We start from the raw sequence: 20,110 nt of genomic DNA, 5'->3' as shown, positions 1-20,110 counted from the left end.
ACATCGAAGCACTTCAGAGAAACCCCCACAATGTTCAAGCCACGTGGACTGTGTCCCATCAGCTATCCTTTGAAGAATTACACCCTAGCCCTTTGTCTCTACATCCTTTCCTTCCTTTCTTTCAGTTCAGTTCAAAGGCAGTTCAGTTTTGTTAGAGAGAAAAGTGGAAGCTTTTGTTTGCATTTTGTATGTAATATTTGTTGCATGTCTGGTTACCATAGTGAAGTTGAAATTCACATTGTCCAATCATTTTCAATGACTTCGCGTCAAACTATCATTGTGTAGTGCATGCTTCATTTGAATGCTGTAAATTGTGACAGCATCTCTTAACCCTGTGAAGTTCTTTACAGAAAATTTCATTTTGACCATTATCATGGTGCTGCCTAAGAGAATAAGTGAAAGGGATACTACTTCACTGCTGTCCCCAGATAAAGTTTTTAAAATTGTTATGGTTTGGTTTGGTTTTTTTTTAGGAGTATTAGCAACTAAGGCCATATTGCTCCGGGATATGCGGTGCTCATTCCCTGACCTTTCCGCATCCTCCGTATTTGGTGGTGACGGGCTCGAACCCCGGTCTAATCAAGAAGCGTGTGCTACACACTGCTGCTGCTGCTCCTTCCCACCTGGCTACGGAGGCGCCAAAATTGTTATGGTATATAGCTATTTTTCTTCATTTTTCTGAGATATGTGGTTTTTGTAATTTTGCCATATCATGGATAGAATAGCAAAATTTTATTAGTCATTCCCGAGTTATATAAAACTTGACTTACATAAGAAGTCCTGGAACGTATCTCTTATGTATGTTGGGGACTGACTGTAATCATGAATTGTTTGTTAGTGAATTCCTTAAAATTTACTATTAAAGTGAAAAAAACTTTTATTAAAGTAAAATTTTAAATTTAATTCTGAAAAATACAAAGAAATTTAAAAATTCATAATTCCATCTATTGCACAAAAATAAACTTCTTTTGTTACTTATCCAGCTATACCTCCAGCGCACTTACTCTGAATGAAACATGCAACAGACTCGCTCTCCCACTCTCACTCAATGATGTCAATCTTAGACGTACTCCCCCCCTTTCAGAGTCAGTGCTGTGGTTGTTCAAATAGTAGTAGTGGCATGTGATGCAAGAAAGCAAGTGTATGAGCTTATGCAGCATCAGCCAAAAAAAAAAAAAAAAAATCACACCATTCCCTCCAAATGCCTGTCCAGTTCCTCCTTAAATTTATTCGACCTATCAACTTCCACAACGACATATGGAAGTTTGTTCCAGCAATTAACCACCCGCTGGCTAAAGGCAAATTTCCGCACATCTATTCTACATCTGTCCTTTCTTAATTTGAATTTATGCCCCCTTAGGTTCGTAATCTGAACAAGTGTAAGGATCCCATCAGAATTCAGCGTGCTCAACCCATTCAAAGCCTTATACACCTCAATCAGATCACGGTGCAGGTGCCTAGTCTCCAGCCACTGCAATTTGCAGAACTTAAGCCTCTCTTGGTAAGAGGATCCCTTCATTCCCCTCACCAATCTTGTTGCCCTTCTCTGTACACGCTCAAGTAAATCTACATCCTTCCTAAAATGAGGCCTCCAGATCTGTACGCAGTACTCAAGGCGTGGCCTGACCATTGCCTTATACAGAGGGATAATCACCTCCTTTTCCCTGCTAGCAAAATTCCTATATATCATTGACAAAACCCCATGACCTGCCCTGGCAGCCTGTCTGCATTGCTCAGAAAACTTCATATCTGACTGCACAATTACTCCCAGGTCTTTTTCATTTTCTACCACCTTAAGTGTAGTACCACACAGTTGGTACGTTTCTCTGGGGTTACTTCTGCAGTAAAGTGTAAAGTGTAAAGTGTTCATTGTCTAACGGCCCAAGGGGTTTCCCCCATCTCCGTGTTGTGTACTCTGTTTGTGAAACACAGAACACTGTGAAGGCCAGAGATTTTAAAAAGTGTAAGGTACATGTTTATGTTGTGTAGTGTCATGTTGTGTTGTTCCTCTGACCTTTTAGCCGTTGGGCCCCTAGTGGGACCCCCCGTTGCCCACACTTAACCCCGAGGAGGCAGGTCAGGCATAGAGGGATCGCACTGGAAGTAATTACTCTGGCAGGCCCTGCCACCTAATTTCCTAAGATTTCAGTGGCAAGGGCCTAAAAAAAAATATGCAGTACTTTGCATTTGTCAAGGTTAAACTTCAGTTGCCATTTCTTAGCCCATCTGCCCAAATTATCTAAATCCTGTTGCAGTAGCACACTGCCATTACTGTCATTAACTACCCTGCCAACCTTTGTATCATCTGCAAACTTCGACATTAAGCCTAATATACCGTCATCAATATCATTGCTAAATATACAAAACAACAGTGGACCTAACACCGAACCATGTGGGACTCCACTAATAACATTAGTCCAAGAAGAGCAGCACGCATTGATTACCACCCTCTGTCTTCTCCAACTTAACCATCCTTTTATCCATTGTAGCAACTTACCCTTAATACCATTCTGCTCCAATATGGCCTTAGTTGCTAATGCTCCTAAAAACCAAAATAACAAATAACCATTCTGCTCCAATTTGTACAATAGTCTTCCATGCGCAACAGTGTCAAAAGCTTTCCTGAAATCCAAATATATGATATCAAAATTATTTTTTGCATCCAGTTCCTTTGTAACCACATCATAATATCCTATCAAATTTGTCAGACAAGACTTTCCCTTAACAAACCCATGCTGTGTCTCAATTATTGCTGCAGTCTTGTCTAGATGATCCTGTAATGCATCTTTAACCAGTGACTCGATTATTTTACCCGGAAGAGAAGTTAAACTAACTGGTCTGTAATTACTCGTGCCACCCTTCGATCCCCCTTTGTGAATTGGGGATACATTTGCACATCTCCAGTCCGTGGGCACCTCCCCTGAGTCCAAGGATGCTCTCATAATTATGGCTAAGGGTTTGCTTAGTTGCTTTGCCGCCTCCTTTAATATAACTGGATAGATCCCATCTACCCCAGGTGCTTTTCTTATGTTTAACTTCAACAATTTCTCCTCCACTTTGCTCTCAGTTATTACAAAATCATTAAGTATCCTGCTACAATTTGATAACCTTCTTCGTCAACTTATCTAATCCTATTGAGAGAGGGGATTCAAACCCAGGCCTTTTTTACATGGTGAAGAAGCAATAGTAGCCAGTGAGTCAGTTTAGTCATGAAAATGTTTCTCCTGCTTAAGTGTTTCATAAGATGGCTGATATATTAATGATTTTATCTAAATTTTCAGTTTTTGTCAGAATGGATTAAATTTCAAGTTTGATTAACTTCCCAGTTAGTTCCTCCCTTCTTTTAAAAATGTCACAAATATCTTTTTCAGGAGTACGTCCACAGATCTACAGTTTGAAGATCTCTTCAGAGAAGGTGTTTGATAATGTAAGAATTGTTTCGAAATTTTTCCAGTATATACTAAACAAGGTCTGGGTTTGAATCCTCTCTTTCTCAATGGGAATGGATAAGCTGATGATTTCAACAGAAAAGGGGGGGGTGTAGCCCCGCATAGGGATGTGGCTAAGATGACATCACTGGGGATGGGAGAGGTGGGGTTAATCCACTGCATATTCATCTGGAGTAGGTGATTTAAATCTTTGTGTGCAAAAATCAGCCTGCACAACACTTAAGTAAAAAAAAAATGCTATTTATAGTACTGTTGATCAAGAAAAACCAATTAACATAGAGCATTCATATGTAGGCATATAATAAAATGCTAAATATATTGGTGATGTAAAAATGGCAATGTGGTTATTATGGTCATTTTAGTTAAAACTCTTTAAAGCTTTAGTTATAACAGAGTTTTAACTAGAGAACAGAATTTATAATGAGGAAAAAAAAAAAAAAAAATGATGATGAGTCTGTTCAAGTTACTCTCTTCTAGCTTGAATAAAGCAATTTGCTTGTTCATTTTAAATGTTATGCCATGTGTAAAGATCCAAATATAGCTCTTAAATCAAATGAACATTTTCATCCATTTACTGAGGTGATTGCTTCTTGATATGTTGAAGAGTGTGAGATATAAATTCACTAATGCCAACAGTTGTTAAACCTTCCACATACATTGTGGAAGTTGATTACAACAGCAGACTAACCCAGAAAGGTTATTTTGACTTAGTCATAGGTAGCTTTACTGTCAAGGTGTCACTGACAGTCTTAAACAAGAGAAAATTCTGTAGTTTTGTTCAGTGAAGAAGTACTTTATTGTTGTGTGTGACTACATAGTGCATAACTTTCCAGTGAAAAGTGATGTTCTTATAAATTCCAAGGCGGCACCAATTTCACCAGTTGGTAGTGCATCATTTTCAAATTTGAAATTTTTTGTGTATAAGTTTCCAGTACTTCTCAGTATCACTGATGAAGAAAACAGATGAAGCAATAGACATTCTGCAATATCAGTTTTGTCAATTTCAGTGTGAGCCTACAAGAAGTGTCAGCAGCAAACTGTAGTTTGGGAACTAACAAGTATAGAAGGAAATTTGAAATATAACAGTTTTTCTGATTGACTATTGAATACTGTTTTTTCAGACCTTATTCAATATTCAATCAACACACAAATTTCATCAATTGGTAGTGCACCATTTTCAAATTTGTGTATAAGTTTCCAATATTTCTCAGTATCACTGATTTGATAGACCTGATTGAATATTCAATAAAGTCTGAAAAACAGAAATCTACTTTAAATCTATTTCTGGTGAAATTTTGAAAAATGCTGTTGATAGCCATGTCTAGACATGAGAGACTGTTATAAACAAAAATTTATCTCAACATTTCTGAAGAGGGCCAAGTCTGTTTTGTTTGGATTGTTTAACGGACAATCCAAACAAAAATCTATACACAGAAAAATCCTAAGTACACTGATGTTTGAAAGTATACCATACTGATCAACAATCCTATGGCTATATCTTAATATAAAATGCATATGTTGTAAGTGAAATTTAATTTCTAGTCCAGTCCGGATTTTAAAAAATCTGCATTTCTTTCTACTCTCTCCTTCCTATTTTCATTATTCCAAAAAAAGAAAAAAAAAAAAAAAAAAAAGTAGATCCCTAGAAATACAGTCAGAAAAACTGCAACCTCCACCCAAGACCAACTAATCTGTTCACAATAAAAAGAAAACCCATCAAAAAATTCTTTCTATGTTGATGGGATTCAAACCTGGTTTTTCCATATGATGCAAAAGGACAGTCCATATCACATGCTTAGTCATTTTTTTGCATTATTGCACACATATGATGATTGTGTATCATACTTTATATTATTTTCATTAATAGCAATTTTAAATATTTCATATACAGTTTTCATATTCTTTAGAAAATACAAATCATTAAAACTGAACAAGAATTAAAAGAAGCATGAAAATTGAAATCTATCACTGACAACATATGCATTTTATATTAAGATACAGCTATAGATAGGACTGTTGAGCAATACAGTATTGCCTGTAAACTATATTGTAGATTGCCATAATAAAAATAAACAGATAAAATAATCTAAGATAAGCCAAATAAGAAAAATAAAAAATTATACCTTCCTGTTCTAGCAGTTTGTCATACAGTTCATCCCTTTCCGATTCAGTTTTGAATGAGAGAAACAGATGTTTTAACAAAGAATTCTCATTGCAATATAGCTCAAGCCCCTATAGAATAAGATGGTCAATTTAGTCATAGCAATTTTATTATTTAAATTTTAGCTTAACTAAAATTTAAATATAGAAAAAATATATGACTAATGTCTGAATGCATTAAATGTAATTTAAAATAATTATTCTAAAGACAGAAAATAAACACCTGATAAAATGTTCAGATGTTTAAAAGCTGGTATTTTGGCTCAAGACAGGTATACTAGCTCCAGTCTATGAAAATATAGATATATTAATTAGAATTAAAATGTGAAGTGATGTTATTGTATAGAATAAGGACAGCATAGTGCTTAAAATTCTATGCATGTATATCTGATATGTACAACTTCTGAGTGGAAAATTCCAGTCTATTATCATCAGGATGAAGTTGCCCGTGTGTAGAATTCTATGTGCCCACCACACCTGATGTGTATAACTCCTCAGTAGAAAATTCTAGTCTATTATCTTGAGGGTGAGTTACTCATCTCTTTTTTTTTGCAAGGTGGCTCTTTTTACCTTACCAACATCTCCAGGAGGTTGGAAGATTTTATTTCATAGTATGAGGGGGGGGGAACTGTCTGCACTGCTAATTTTGTTCACTCTGCCACTGCTGAATGCTACTGGAGTAAGCAACACCTTAATCCTTGTCATTGCATCCAAGTTATTGGCTGCTAACGTGACTAGCACCAGCACTCATAGCTTGAAGCATTTCCTATTTTTACTGTGGAACCCACTATGAATCACAATAGGGGGACCTGCATCCACCCTGTTATGAGTTCACCTCACAACGTGATTAGTACTGGCATGAATCTCTTACACATTATTTTGAATCATCGATGTAATTAGTTTTTTTTTAATGTGATTTCACTTGGTAATTCCCATCCACACTAATCATCTGTTACTGAATGCTATACCCCATACTGGGGTATAAATAGAGTTTATGATAGTGAGCTGTTATTGATTTTATCAGTTTTATTATACTAAATTTGTTTTACTTATTTAATTCTGGTAGACTGTTGCAAGAAATTTTCTACATTGTTTTTGGTTTGCAACGAAAGATTGCTATATGGAATGTCCACTAATCTACTTTACAAAACTAAAATGTTATTGTGTGAATAGAGTACATAATACAAACCTGAAACCATGTCCAGGTGATGGGGGCTATCTTCAAGTTTTAATTAGAGGTGTTTGATGTGGGTACTTTTAGTAACTATGCTGATATCCCATTTAATACAATTCCTCCCATATGTGGCACATCATATCACTAGCAATGTATCTGATTGCTTCAGAAATGCATTGCTTAAATTTCGTAATGGTTCCTGGCATAGGGAAAACATGCACCTGTTCTTTTATGAATCTCTAGAGAGAAAATACAAAAGGAATCTGTTCAGGGAATCATGGGGGCTACAAAATCACCCCTCCTTTTCCACTTTACTTCCTGGGAAACACTGTGTTGTGTCTTTTGCAAACTTTTTTGTGGTAATGTGATAGACCTCTGTCTTATGGGAAAGTCAAGTTGCCATCACTGTCATCCTGCAGCTGGGGAATAAGGAAATTTCTGTAACATATCTAGATATATGATGCCTGTAATGGTAGCATCTCAAAAGAAGAAAAAATCCATACACTTTGTGACAACTCATCATGTAAAAGACAGTTATATTCAATTGTGCAGGTATTTCAAAATTTCCTGTGACTTTTGCGTGCCCCATATTCTTACATTTTGCTTGTTTACTTTCACACTAATCTGAAAAATGTGCTTGTTGCTAAAGATGATTCATTCCAGAAAACTGTTCCATAAACTGAAACATTTCTGAACAAAATTCCATCTTCTGTTTTTTTTTTTTTTATGGTTTCATCCTCAGCCTTTAACATCACATGTTACATGCTGCAGACTGTGACCCAAACAGGCATCCTTTATGAATTTTCACTACCACTCAACGAAGATCTGCTTGGTGGCTTCTTTTTAAATGTGCTTCAAATTTACATATAACAGCAGTGGCAGACTGCAGTTCATTGAACCAAAGCACTCACTGCACCTGCTCAGGGTTTGTAAATTCTTCTGCCATCCACTGCAGAGTGAACATTTTCCAGTTGATGAACAAAGACTTGAAGGTATCCCTATCACCTGGAAGTGGTTTCAGGTTTGTATTATGTACCCTATTCATACAATAACATTTTACTTCTGTAAAGATTTGTTATTCTGTGATTTCCAATATGTTTGACAGACTGGAACATATTGGGAGTCACGGGTATGATCCTTAGATGGATTACAGGATGGGTAAATGAAGGAAGCAAAGGATAATTAATGGTTACTCTTTAGAAAAGGCACTGGTTAGAAGTGGGGGCAATTGTTGTGGATTGGAGTTGAGACTACTGTTGTTTATAATTTTCTTAACCACTTTCTTGTATATACAGGCAGATGTGCTGAACATAAATTGATGTCTCTGTGTGGTGTGTGCACCATGCATTTCAACATCCCAGTATTGTTTTGAATGTAGATATTCACTAAACTACTATAACATTATGTGATGTGTTCATAAAATATATAACAAAAAATACTGTTTTAGCTTCTGAGAGAATAGGCATCAAAGTTACATTTTGATTACACTGATTTTTGTGATGAAAACTTGGTGGATAACAGTAATTCAGAAATCAAATTTTTTTTTTAGTGAATCAAATTCCGAGTCAATAGATATTTACAAATTATTGGATAATACTAGTTCAGAAGATAACAATGAAGATGATTTTAGTGTTATCAGAAAACTTTGTATTGTAAAATCAACTACTGTAAAGTTTGTTTCAATCAGACTGTAAGCAGAATAGTTTCAAATAGATTGCATCTGTGTTTTGAGTGGTGGCCACTTTGTTTCAACTGGCAGATCGAAATAATAAAACTACACTTGTCAGGGGTGCATCTTATCCCACCTCCTTCCCAAAAAAGGATTGTAAATTGGCTTGGATTAGACAGTTAAATAAATTAATTATAAACAAGTGACGCTTAAATCAAGAGGGCCTTTGTTTCAAACAAGTAGATAAAATTAACCCTCTCCCCCACTGGGATACTTGAGCAACCCTGATGGGGGATTGTTCATGATCAATTTGGTTTCAGTTGGACAATAAACAGAAATGTTATTAGGATGGGGACACAGGCACACATGAAGATCATTTATATGGCAATTATTTTTAATGTTGAAAAATACAATTTTATCCTTTGAGAAATAACTTGAAACTAATTTATACACTTGGAAAGTAGACTTCAAAAAAAAAAAAAAAGGTGACAGTTTTTGAAGCATTTTCTTTAAGGAAAAATGTCAACTGTTAACTGATTAATGATATTCACGAAGGGATGGAGAGCATGATGTGAAAATGTGTAGATTGAGAGAGTGGTTCAATTATTAAGCAACACTCAAGGATTCAGAGATGATCATTTAAATGGCAATTATGTTTTAATGTTGAAAAATACAATTTTACCCTTTGAAAAATAAACTTGAAACTAATTTATACATTTGAAACATTTATACACTTGAAAGGAATAAATTAAAAATGGTAGAGGAAGAAAAGGATTTGGGGGTCACAATACACATAGGCAGATATAAAATTGTCTGTGCACTGCAGATAAGTGGTAAGGAAGGCCCATAGTGTCCTGTTGATGATTTATTGAATTGATTTAGATAGGCAGGTAAAAAGGCAATTACACTTGGTAACTAAGTTCCTTGGGGGGGGATATTAAAATAAATGAAGGTGAACTTTTCATGGCATTAAGTGGCACTAGAACTAGGAAGCATAAATTGAAATTGAGGAGGAAGAATTATACACTGAACTGTACAAAGTTTTACTTTAGCAAGTTGCCTCCATCATCTGGACAAAATTCAAAGGCCTACTGGATAGGTACCTATGATGTGATTTTTGTTTTGCTGGTGCAGCATAAGTTTCTGGTTTCCTTGCATTATATGACCAATATATACTAACTAGCATAAATCCCATCATATAACAATGAAAAAAAAAAAAAAATTTATGTCAAAATTAAACCTTATCTTGAAAATTCATCTGACCTTATGTGGCTGTTGCCTGTGCATGTGTTTCTGGTGCCTGCTGTTTAATTGTGAAATATAATAGACTATTTTTTTTTTTTTGATTTGGTAGTTGTTGGCGCATCGGCTTCTGTGGCCATATTGCACCTCCCAAGGTTTTTGCAGTACTTTGATCCAAGCCCGAGGTGGGAATCGAACCCGCGACCTTTGGGTTGCCAGGCAGGTACTTTACCCACTTGGCTATAATAGACTATTTCAGTTTGCTTAAATAACATTACTATATGATAGCTCCAACTCTAAACATACATAGATTGTTGAACTTCTCCCGAAACAAACTATTATTTAAACACATTGTGAGAGAGAGGAGAGCACTACAATCATTTGTATGAAACAGTAGTATCGACATACAAGTTATTTTAACTGTAGTTTAGGCTGTAGTTTAGTTTAGGCTGGGTAACTGTAGCATAATTTAAAATGAGTCATCTTCTTGCAAAGAAATGCGAACCATTTTCTGATGGCAATTCATCAAAGATGCATTTTTAGAGATAACAGATTCTCTTTTTGAAAATTGTAAGAACAAATATGAAATTAAAAGTGCTCTTCAAGATCTGCAATTATCTCAAAATACTGTGTGCGACGCATCGAAAAAATTAGTAAAAATGTGAGCGAACAACTGCGTGTTAATATTGCTAATTGTGTATCCTTTTCTTTACAATTGGATGAATTTACAGACGTCAGTGATACAGCTCAATTGCTCGTTTTTGTTCATATGGTTTTCGATGATTCTGCCACTAGAGAAGACTTTTCGTTAAAAGAAAGAACTAGAGGTCTTCATATATTTTTAATGCATTCAAAAATTTTATTGAAAAAAATTAAAATTACCACTATTTAAGCTCATATCAATGACGGGCATCTTAACAAATTCATCGCATTGTGCCAAAAGGATGAATTCCCAACTTTTTTGTTACCACTGTATCATCCACAAACAAGTTTTATGGACATAGCTTTCAAAATCGTGAATTCCATCAGAGGACAATCTCTTAAAAGGAGACTTTTCAAAATGCAACTCGATGAAAATAAACCAGATCTGATATTACTCACAGATGTGAGGTGGCTGAGTCGGAGTAAGTTTCTACAGAGATTTCAAAATTTGCTGAATGAAATTAAAAAATTTGTTGATCAAACTTTTTTGAGGAGATGATTATCAGCAGCTACAAGATACGGAGTGGTTGTGTGAACTAGCTTTTTTGCCAGATTTTACCAGTAATTTAAGTGATCTGAATTTGGAATTACAAGGAAAAAAATAAAAATGTGGGTGACACGATTAGTAGTATTTCTGCATATAAACATCAATTTTTCGCAATGGCTAAGAATCTCAAAGAAAAAATTTTCGATCATTTTGCAAATATGCAAGGTCATTTGCAAAAATATCCTGTTTTTGAATTTAATAGTGAGAAATATATTTCTGAAATTGATACATTTTTCAATATATAAGTTCAATATATTTCTTATCCATTTACCGTCGACTTAGATACGAAACAAATTGCAGAAAAAAATCGCTGAGATTTTTCACATGGAGAAAATATTACTTGAAAATGAAATTATTACATTGCGAAACGATATCTTCCTAAATGCCAGATCATCAGAAAAGACTTTTGGAAATATGTTTGCCGAGAAAAGTACCCAAATGTAAAAAAATGCCATGAACTTTTAAATTCCTGTTTTGGTTCCGCATATCTATGTGAATCGGCCTTTTCATATTTGAAACAAACAAAGAATTGTTCTATTCTTATGGACTTGCATACAGAAGATTCTTTACGGTTGGCCTTACCACAGTATATCCCTGATTTTGAAAGCTTGGCAAATGACATTAAGACACAAACTTCGCACTAATTAAAAATTTAATACGTATGTATTTTAAAACAAGAATTGTGAATTGTATTTAATTTTAAAATTTACAAACAACATTTTTCATTATGTGTTGATTAATTTTTTTTAACCACGTGCAATGAAATTCTTGAGATGGTAGATCGTGGCACATTTTGAAGAAAAAAAGTAGATTGCATCACAAATTAAATTGGCCACCCCTGATCTAGTTGATTTAAAAATTTTGTCTCCCTTGTCAAGTTTCCTTCCCATTTGCTCCAATCAATTAGAGGCTCTCATCATAATCTTCACAATCACCCGGCCTGTAGATTGCTCCCACTTTCATTATACCTTTGCTTCGACTATTTCACACCATACAGATTCTATACTAGCATGCAAAACTTCTGAATCTGGGAAAGCTTTCGTCACACTCAGATTGCTTTTGATAAGAAGCACGACCCTATCTCCCCTTCTATCTGCCCTATCTTTCCTAAATACATTATACATACCATACTGAAACTCATCGTCTCCTATTTCCAGGTGGCACCATGTTTCCGTAAGCCCTATTATATCAGCATTACTTGTTCTAACCAGCAGTTCGAATTCACTCATTTTATTGATAACATTTCTGACATTACTGTATAAACAATTAAGACTTAGTGTTCTTGTATAGTTAATTACCCTGATACATCCCTTGAAGTTATTTAAGCTTGCTTCCCTGGCTTCAGCTACTCATTCATTTGAAATGTTTCTGCCCGCCCTCAGAACATCTTGCAATATGATGTTTTGGTAACAAACAAGAAATCTTGAGGTATGTGCAAGCGTTACTTTGACCAACGTTATCAGATAAACTAGTATCTATATTACCCTTGTCTCCCCCAAAACTAGCAGTTTCCCCTGAACCTTTAAGGTATCCTCAATGATACTGGCAAAAACCTTTGCACCACCAATTAAGAAAACATAAGACATTTTAGGACGGGGGGAGAGGAGAGAGAGAGAGAGAGAGAGAGAGAGAGAGAGAGAGAGAGAGAGAGAGAGAGAGAGAGAGAGAGAGAGAGAGAGAGAGAGAGAGAGAACAAATATACATTATTCAAGAAAGATATCTGTTCGAATACAATATTTTTGGCTACCACCTACTTCTATACTAATTGTTTGGATATTTTTTTAAATCTTAACCATAAATTAAACCAGTTTCTAAACATTTGTAACTGTGGTAGCTATCATTCTGAAATTAATAACTTTGAATGCAGTTGGTGTCACTAAATCAAACTCTGGTGGCACCAACAGACCACTAATACATATTAAAATTTGTTAAAACTCTTCCCTTTCTTTTAACACAAACTAAGTGAATTCCTTGAACAAAAATAATTCCTCTAAAATGCTGTTTAGAACTTTATCTTTAGCCTCCTTAAAATCAGAATACAGCAGCAAATAAATTTAAGTTGCAAAATCTTTAGAATGGCTGTCAGCAAAGTACTGTTTCTTTTAATTTTCCAATGATGTTCAATAGCACTATGGCAGGTTGTCAGTAAAGACGTTGCTTACTTCTATTTCTTCTCTATTTAAAATAGTTGACAAAGAAAAGCCTTATGTCAACTTTATTAGTTATCCAAAGTGAAAAACAGAAATTCTTTAATGGTAATATATTCATTCCCTTGAAATGAAACATTTTGAACATTATCATGGTTCGGCCCTGAAGAGATTGTGCAAGGTTCAAGGGGTAGGATTTTTCTCAGCCTGGTCTGTGCTTTTTAACAGGAGAGACTGCTTCTACAGGGATGGGATAAATTTAATAGACACTTAAATAGAAAGGGTGCAAGAATATTTGCTGATGCTATCGAGGCAGAGTTAGGTGGGTTGGAAAACTGCTAACTTGGGGAGATACACAAACTAATAGATTAACAGTAGCCGCTGGAAGAGGTGAAAGTGATTCTTGCAAGGCTTCTATTGAAATGCAATTGAGCAGCAGCCTGGAAAGCAAAGCAATGGAGATTTCCAGGACTGCTGGGAGTCATAGTGGAACAAGTAAATACATGGGCTGTGTTAGGGTAACTAAGAGTAGAAACAGGTGCATGTATACTTACATGTACACCAATGCAAGGAGTATAGTTAATAAATTCGATGGGCTTGAAGTGCTTGTCAAGACATCAAAGGCAGATATTGTTGGGATACCAGAGATGTGGTGTCACACAGACATAAGCCATGCAGAATTGGAATTTGGGGAGTACAATGTGTACAGAAAGGATAGACAGGACAGGACGGGAGGAGGGGTTATGCTGTAGTTAAGAAACATATAAAATCTAAGGAAGTGCATCCAATTGATGTTGGTGGACGATGCAATGTTGAGTCTGTTTGGTGTGACATAAGAATTAGGAAAGGAAAAACGAGAGCAGGTGTGTGTTATAGGCCTAATGAATCTGATGAGTATAATGAGCAATTGTGCAGAGAAAGAGAGTGGGTCAGTAAATCAGAGTGTCTTATAATGGGGGATTTTAATTTCCCAGAGATTGACTGGAATTTGTGGGTTGGTTGGTCACTCACACACTAGCAAGGCTTTTGTGGATTTATTATGTGATTGTTTTCTACACAGCATGTTCGGGAGGCAACTAGAGGGAGTAATACTCTCGATCTGATTGTCAGTAGTAATTCTTCATGCATTAAGAATCTGCAGATAAAGGAACCACTGGGTGGCAGTGATCACAGTGTGCTGAAGTGGGATTTATTCAAAGAGGAAACTACCATCAAGGGTAAAGGGAAGGGTTTTTGCTTTTGTAAAGGTGACTTGATTTGATTTTGATTTTTGTGGTGCAAAAACAGCAAGGTTATAGTGCGGCAGGAAAAGGTTAAAATATAAAAAGGTAAGATTGGTAACTTGTAAAAAGGTTACTTAGTCTAAAGGTGCATAAAGTAATATCAATAAATAAATTCAGTACAATGATAAAAACAAATTGTATATTTCATATGAATGTATACATATTGATCGACTTTAAAAATTTAAAAACTGCTGACACATTGTCGTTGTCATTTAAAATCTGACTGAGTGTATATAGCTCAGTCAGATGGGTAAAAGCAGTAAAACGAGCATTTATAAAACTGGTACAATCACATAAAATGTGTTGGACGGATAAAATGGTGTCGCATTGCTCACACATAGGAGGGTCATCAGCCCTCAGTAAAGGTGACTATGGTGCTCTGAGACGTATTTAAATTCTATACGGTGGGACCAACTGATGATGTTACCAACAGCAAATTCAAAATGGGAAGCATTCAAAGAATTAATCTTGGAAGATACTAGGCTTTTCATACCAACTAAGAAATATTGTTCAAGATTTAGGCCTAAATGGATGTCAGATGAACTAATTAGACATGTGGTAGAGAAGAAAAATGCATTGGATACATAGAAATTAACAGGTGGCACAGAGGCCTATGATAGATATAAGCTGATCTGTAATCAAGTCACAGAGGTTAAGCAGGCGAAGACAGATTATGAGAAATCTTTGGCAAAGGATGCAAAGAAAAACAGCAAAGAGTTCTTTACTTATGTACACTCTAGAAGGAAGGGAATGAATCAGATTGGTCCATGTGATATCAATGGTTCAACTGTTGACAATCGTGCTCAGGTAGCTAACAAACTAAATGAATATTTTGCATCTACATTCACACATGAGTTATTCAGAGAGGGGAATGACAGAGGTGTATTAAACTCTGGCAGTAAGCTAGATAATTTTGTAATAACTGAGAGTAAAGTGGAAGAGAAATTGTTGAAGATAAACATAAAAAAAGGCACCCAGGGTGGATGGAATCTATCCAGTTATATTAAAGGAGGTGGCAAAGGAAGTAAACAAACCCTTAGCTATAATTATGAGAGTTTCCTTGGACTCAGGGGAGGTACCCATGGACTGGAGATGTGCAAATGTGACCCCAATCCATAAAGGAGGATTGGGGTCACATTGAATCTTGAACAATATTTCTTAGTTGGTATGAAAAGCCTAGCATCAAAGGGATACACAGATAATTACAGATCTGTTAGTTTAACTTCTGTTCCAGGGAAATAAATGGACGCACTGGTTAAAGAAGCACTGCAGGATCATCTAGACAAGATTTCAGTTATAGCTCGGACACAGCATGGGCTTGTTAAGGGGAAGTCTTGTCTGACCATTTGATTGGATACTATGATGTAGTCACAAAGGAAATGGATGCAAAGAATAATTTTGATATCATATATTTGGATCGTAGAAAGGCCTTTGATACGGTTGCACATGGAAGACTGCTACACAAATTGGAGCAGTGTGGTACTGGAGGCAAATTGCTTCTATTGATAAAAGGATGGTTGAGTGGGAGAAGACAGAGAGTGGTAATCAATGGACACTGCTCTTCGTAGACTAATGTTATTTGTGGAGTCCCTCAGGGTTCAGTGTTGGGTCCATTGTTGTTTTCTGTATTTATAAATGATACTGATGATGGTATATCAAGCTTAATGTCCAAGTTTGTAGACGATACGAAGGTTGGTACCCTACCAACCTTCGTATCATCTACAGTACGCTGCTGCAACAGGTTCTAGAAAAGTTGAGCAGATGGGCTGAGTGGTGGCAAATGAAGTTTAACATTGACAAATATAAAGTACTACATATGGGAAGCAGTAACCCCAGAGTAACATATCAACTCTGTGGTACTACACTGACAGTGGTAGAGAATGAAAAGGACCTGGGGATAATTGTGCAGGCAGATATGAAGTTTTCTGAGCAGTGCAGACGGTCTGCAAGAGTAGCTCATGGTGTCTTGTCAATGATATACAGGAATTTTCCTAGCAGGGATAAGGAGGTGATTATCCCCTTGTATAAGGCAATGGTTAGGCCACACATTGAGTACTGTATACAGGTCTGGAGCTCATTTTAAGAAGGATGTTAAGCTGTTGGAACGAGTACAGGAAAGGGCAACAAGATTAGTGAATGGAACAAAGGGTTGCTCTCACAAAGAAAGGCTTCAGTTTTGCAAATTACAGTGTCTGGAGATTAGGCACCTGAGAGGTGATCTGATTGAGGTGTATAAAGCCTTGAATGGTTTGAGCATGCTCCATGCTGATGGGATTCTTTCTTTTGCTCAGAATAATCGCCTGAGAGGGCATAAATTGAAATTGAGGAAAGACAGTTTTAGGATAGATGTGTGGAAGTTTACCTTTAGCCAGTGGGTGGTTTATTGCTGGAACAAACTTCCATCTGTTGTTGTAGAAGTTGATAGCTTAAATAGAGTCAAGGCAGAACTTGACAAACATTTGGAGCGAGTGGATGGGCTGAAATAAGGGTGTGTTTTTTTTGTCTGATGCTATATAATAATAATAATAAATTTTCTGTTTATACTCCGGGATGACCAAACGGTCAGAGGAGTCCACAAGATAGACAGAATATAAGAAACAGCACCGTATTCAGTAGTCACGGGCTTGAACCCCGGTCACTCAAGGCACGTGTACTTATGCACCCGCGCACCTGACCACTAGGCTACGGTAGCCTATATAAGCTTGCTTTTTTGCATCATGTGCCTTTGCTAATGGTTTGTAAATTAATGTAGTTTTACAACTTTCAACAAACTAACAAATGAGAATTATTCAGAAACATCCAAAAACCTTTTACTGTCTCAGTTCTCTTTTTAGAAAAGAAATCATGCTCATTCAAAATGCATCCAATATTACCATTATGGTAATTTTCAGTTTGGGGTGGAATCTTCACTGCCTGCTGACCCCTACTAAGGGGTGGGATTCCTGGACATACTGTTTAGTGCTCTATTCTATCACTTTAACTAACAACTCCTCCTTCCTATTTCTATGTGGATGCCTCTAACTATCATCTCCATCTTTCTATCACTATATTCCCCCCCCAGTCCCTCCTTCCCCATCTTCTCCCTGCTCTACCACCCTCCTTTCCTATATTTCCACGGGCTTCCCCAGACCATCATTTCTATGGATGCCCAGCAAGAGCTAAAAGATGAATCTGGCCTGCCTGCCTCTGCACAGCTAGAGAGATGTGAGACGGGGCAATCAAGGTGTCTGGATATACCAATCACCTCCATACCTGCATTGCTGATCGCATTACACACAGCTTGGTTGCCCATAACTCTCAAACGCTTCCAACACCTTGTTGAATCAATGCCATGTTAGATAGCTGCTATACTGAGGGCAAAAGGAGGACCTACGAAGTATTATGTAGGTGGTCATAATTAAGTGATCACTCATTGTATTTGCATGTTTGAACTAGTAAGTCAATTAAATTGTTTTTATTATGTTACAATAAATCACAATAATACGGTGACAAGTAGTGTTATAATTTTTATATAAGGAAATAAAAATATAATTGTAATAAATGTTTGTTTATACACGCGCCGTTGCATTAATTTATATAATAATATAATAAAACATGATTAAACTCAACATATTGATATTTTATTTATTAGATTATTTTTTTAACAGATCAGTTAAAAAATTATATAATAAATAAATATCAATATGTTGAGTTCCATTTTAAATAATATTTGTAGCTTTCACAATCATGAGAATACCTTTCAATTGGCACATTTACTGCCATTATTTATACAAAAAAAATTCCTTCAGGGAGGACTCCTCCACTGAGGCATGTCTGAAAATATTTTACAGATTTTTTACTTATTCTGATGCACTGACTAAAACCAATTTGCCATCCCTGGTCTAGACTAAGCATTAATAAATACTTTCATTATTATATAGAACCTTCTGTAGTAATGTATGATTTATCATTCTTTTATTCAAAAATATACATGGACTTAACTATGTGTATATGCTACAAAATTCTTTCTTTACTAAAGAAAAAATACTTACAACGTGCCTCAGAAGAAACCGTCTTTTTATGACTCTCTTGATATCTGATAACCTGACTTTTAACACTGGAAACTGCAATAAAAAATAAAAGAAACTAGAATCAAGAATAACTTATGTTGCATTTATCCTAAAATACGATGGCCTTCACAATGTTTTTGAAATATAAGAAATATTTTCTCTGTTGTAGAGGTCAGAGAATTTTCAGGCAACAACCATTACAATCAAAACTCTTGTTATAAGTTTGTTGGTAAAGAAATTTTGATATTCTTTTATCAATGGATAAGGGTGGAGCATATTTTCCACATGACAATGACTGGATGACACATGCATTTCAGAGATATTTGTTTCTGGTAGCTTCTGTCAGAACCTATTCTATTATATCAAGAGGATCAAGACATTGGTCCTCCTGATATTTAAAAATATAATTAATAAATAAAATTACAAAATATATTTTATTTCATTTCATATAATCTGAGTATTTAGTAATCTCGGTTGGCTATGAATCCCATTTACTTCAGATTACTGAGACCTGTATTTAGAGCAAACATTTCAAGTCTCATAATAAATACCTAAATTACAGATTTAGGTATTTATTAAGAGACTTGATTATAGATAATCAAGTCTCATAATAAATTACAATTACAGATAAATACATTTTTAGAAAAGCACACAAAAATCCTAATATTTATTGTAATCATAAGAGATTAAAGTGATATCAGTTCCTAAGTAAAGGGACTTTTGACAATGTGCTAACTGGCAGTGATATGGCAGTCTAAACTATTACACCTTGATAACATAAAAGCACATACACAAATGATGGAAGTGCCAAACCCATGCATATACAACCTCTTTAATAAAAGCACACATATTAAGAGGTGATGCTTGATTTCCATGTAACTTACTAGACCATTCAAATACAAGACAGATACTTAGGTGGACTAATAACCTTAGTCCACGACAAGCAGTGTCTACTGATTACCACAATCTGTCTTCTCCCACTTGACCATCCCTTTTTCCATAACAGCAACTTGCTCTTAACGCCATACTTTGATATCATATACTTTTCTGAAATCCAAATATATGATATCAAAATTATTTTTTTCATCCAGTATCCAGTTCCTTTGTGACTAGTGTTGAATCCAGGGTGTTTGCACCGGGGGGAAGGTAAACTTTGGGGTAAATGCAGCGGGGGGGGGGGGAGAAGGTAAACTTCTGGGGTACATGTAGTATATTTTTTTATTATTATTTAATATTTACAACATATACATATATTACAAACAAATCTGTATATTTATATATGTTATAATATAAGAAAACAAAATAGGAAACAAAAGGAAATATTTATTATTTAACATCTAAATACTAATAGTCAGTTCACAAAAAAAACATTACTAACAATACAGTTTAATAATATGAAAATCACCAATTAAAATTCGCAAAAAAAATCATACGAATTATAATCAAATATGCAGGTATTATAATAATCTCATTCTTCTTTGCTTTTATTTGCACATGTATCAATCACTTCATTTATTAATTTGTCCGATACCTCATTCAGGCTTTCTAAGCATATTTTCATGCAATTTTGCAATATTACAGTACAGATACATATAACAAAAAAAATATAAAATGTATTGTTTATAAGCTGTGACCAACCAGTCTTGTTTGCGGTATACAAAGGAAGGATTCGAGAGTTTAGTGCCAAA

The 20,110-nt window shown here is 35.5% G+C and overlaps 1 protein-coding gene across 1 annotated transcript in view; it reads right to left on the bottom strand.

Moving 5' to 3' along the window:
- LOC150080645 (protein FAN-like) overlaps window positions 1–20,110 on the bottom strand; it is a 411,353-nt gene that overhangs the window by 269,877 nt on the left and 121,366 nt on the right. The window contains exons 10-11 of the mRNA XM_090380769.1: window positions 18,405–18,476; window positions 5,573–5,681 (exon numbers count right to left, since the gene is read on the bottom strand). Of these exons, the coding sequence (XP_090236895.1) occupies window positions 5,573–5,681; window positions 18,405–18,476 (181 nt within the window). The remainder of the gene's footprint in view (window positions 1–5,572; window positions 5,682–18,404; window positions 18,477–20,110) is intronic.

The sequence above is a fragment of the Mastigoproctus giganteus genome, chromosome 9 (assembly GCF_048544385.1).
Source record: "Mastigoproctus giganteus isolate SK-2022 chromosome 9, ASM4854438v1, whole genome shotgun sequence".
In the NCBI taxonomy this organism is placed as follows: Eukaryota; Metazoa; Arthropoda; class Arachnida; order Uropygi; family Thelyphonidae; genus Mastigoproctus; species Mastigoproctus giganteus.
The sequence above is the reverse complement of the archived record's forward strand: the minus strand, read 5'-3'. Positions and strand labels throughout refer to the sequence as shown.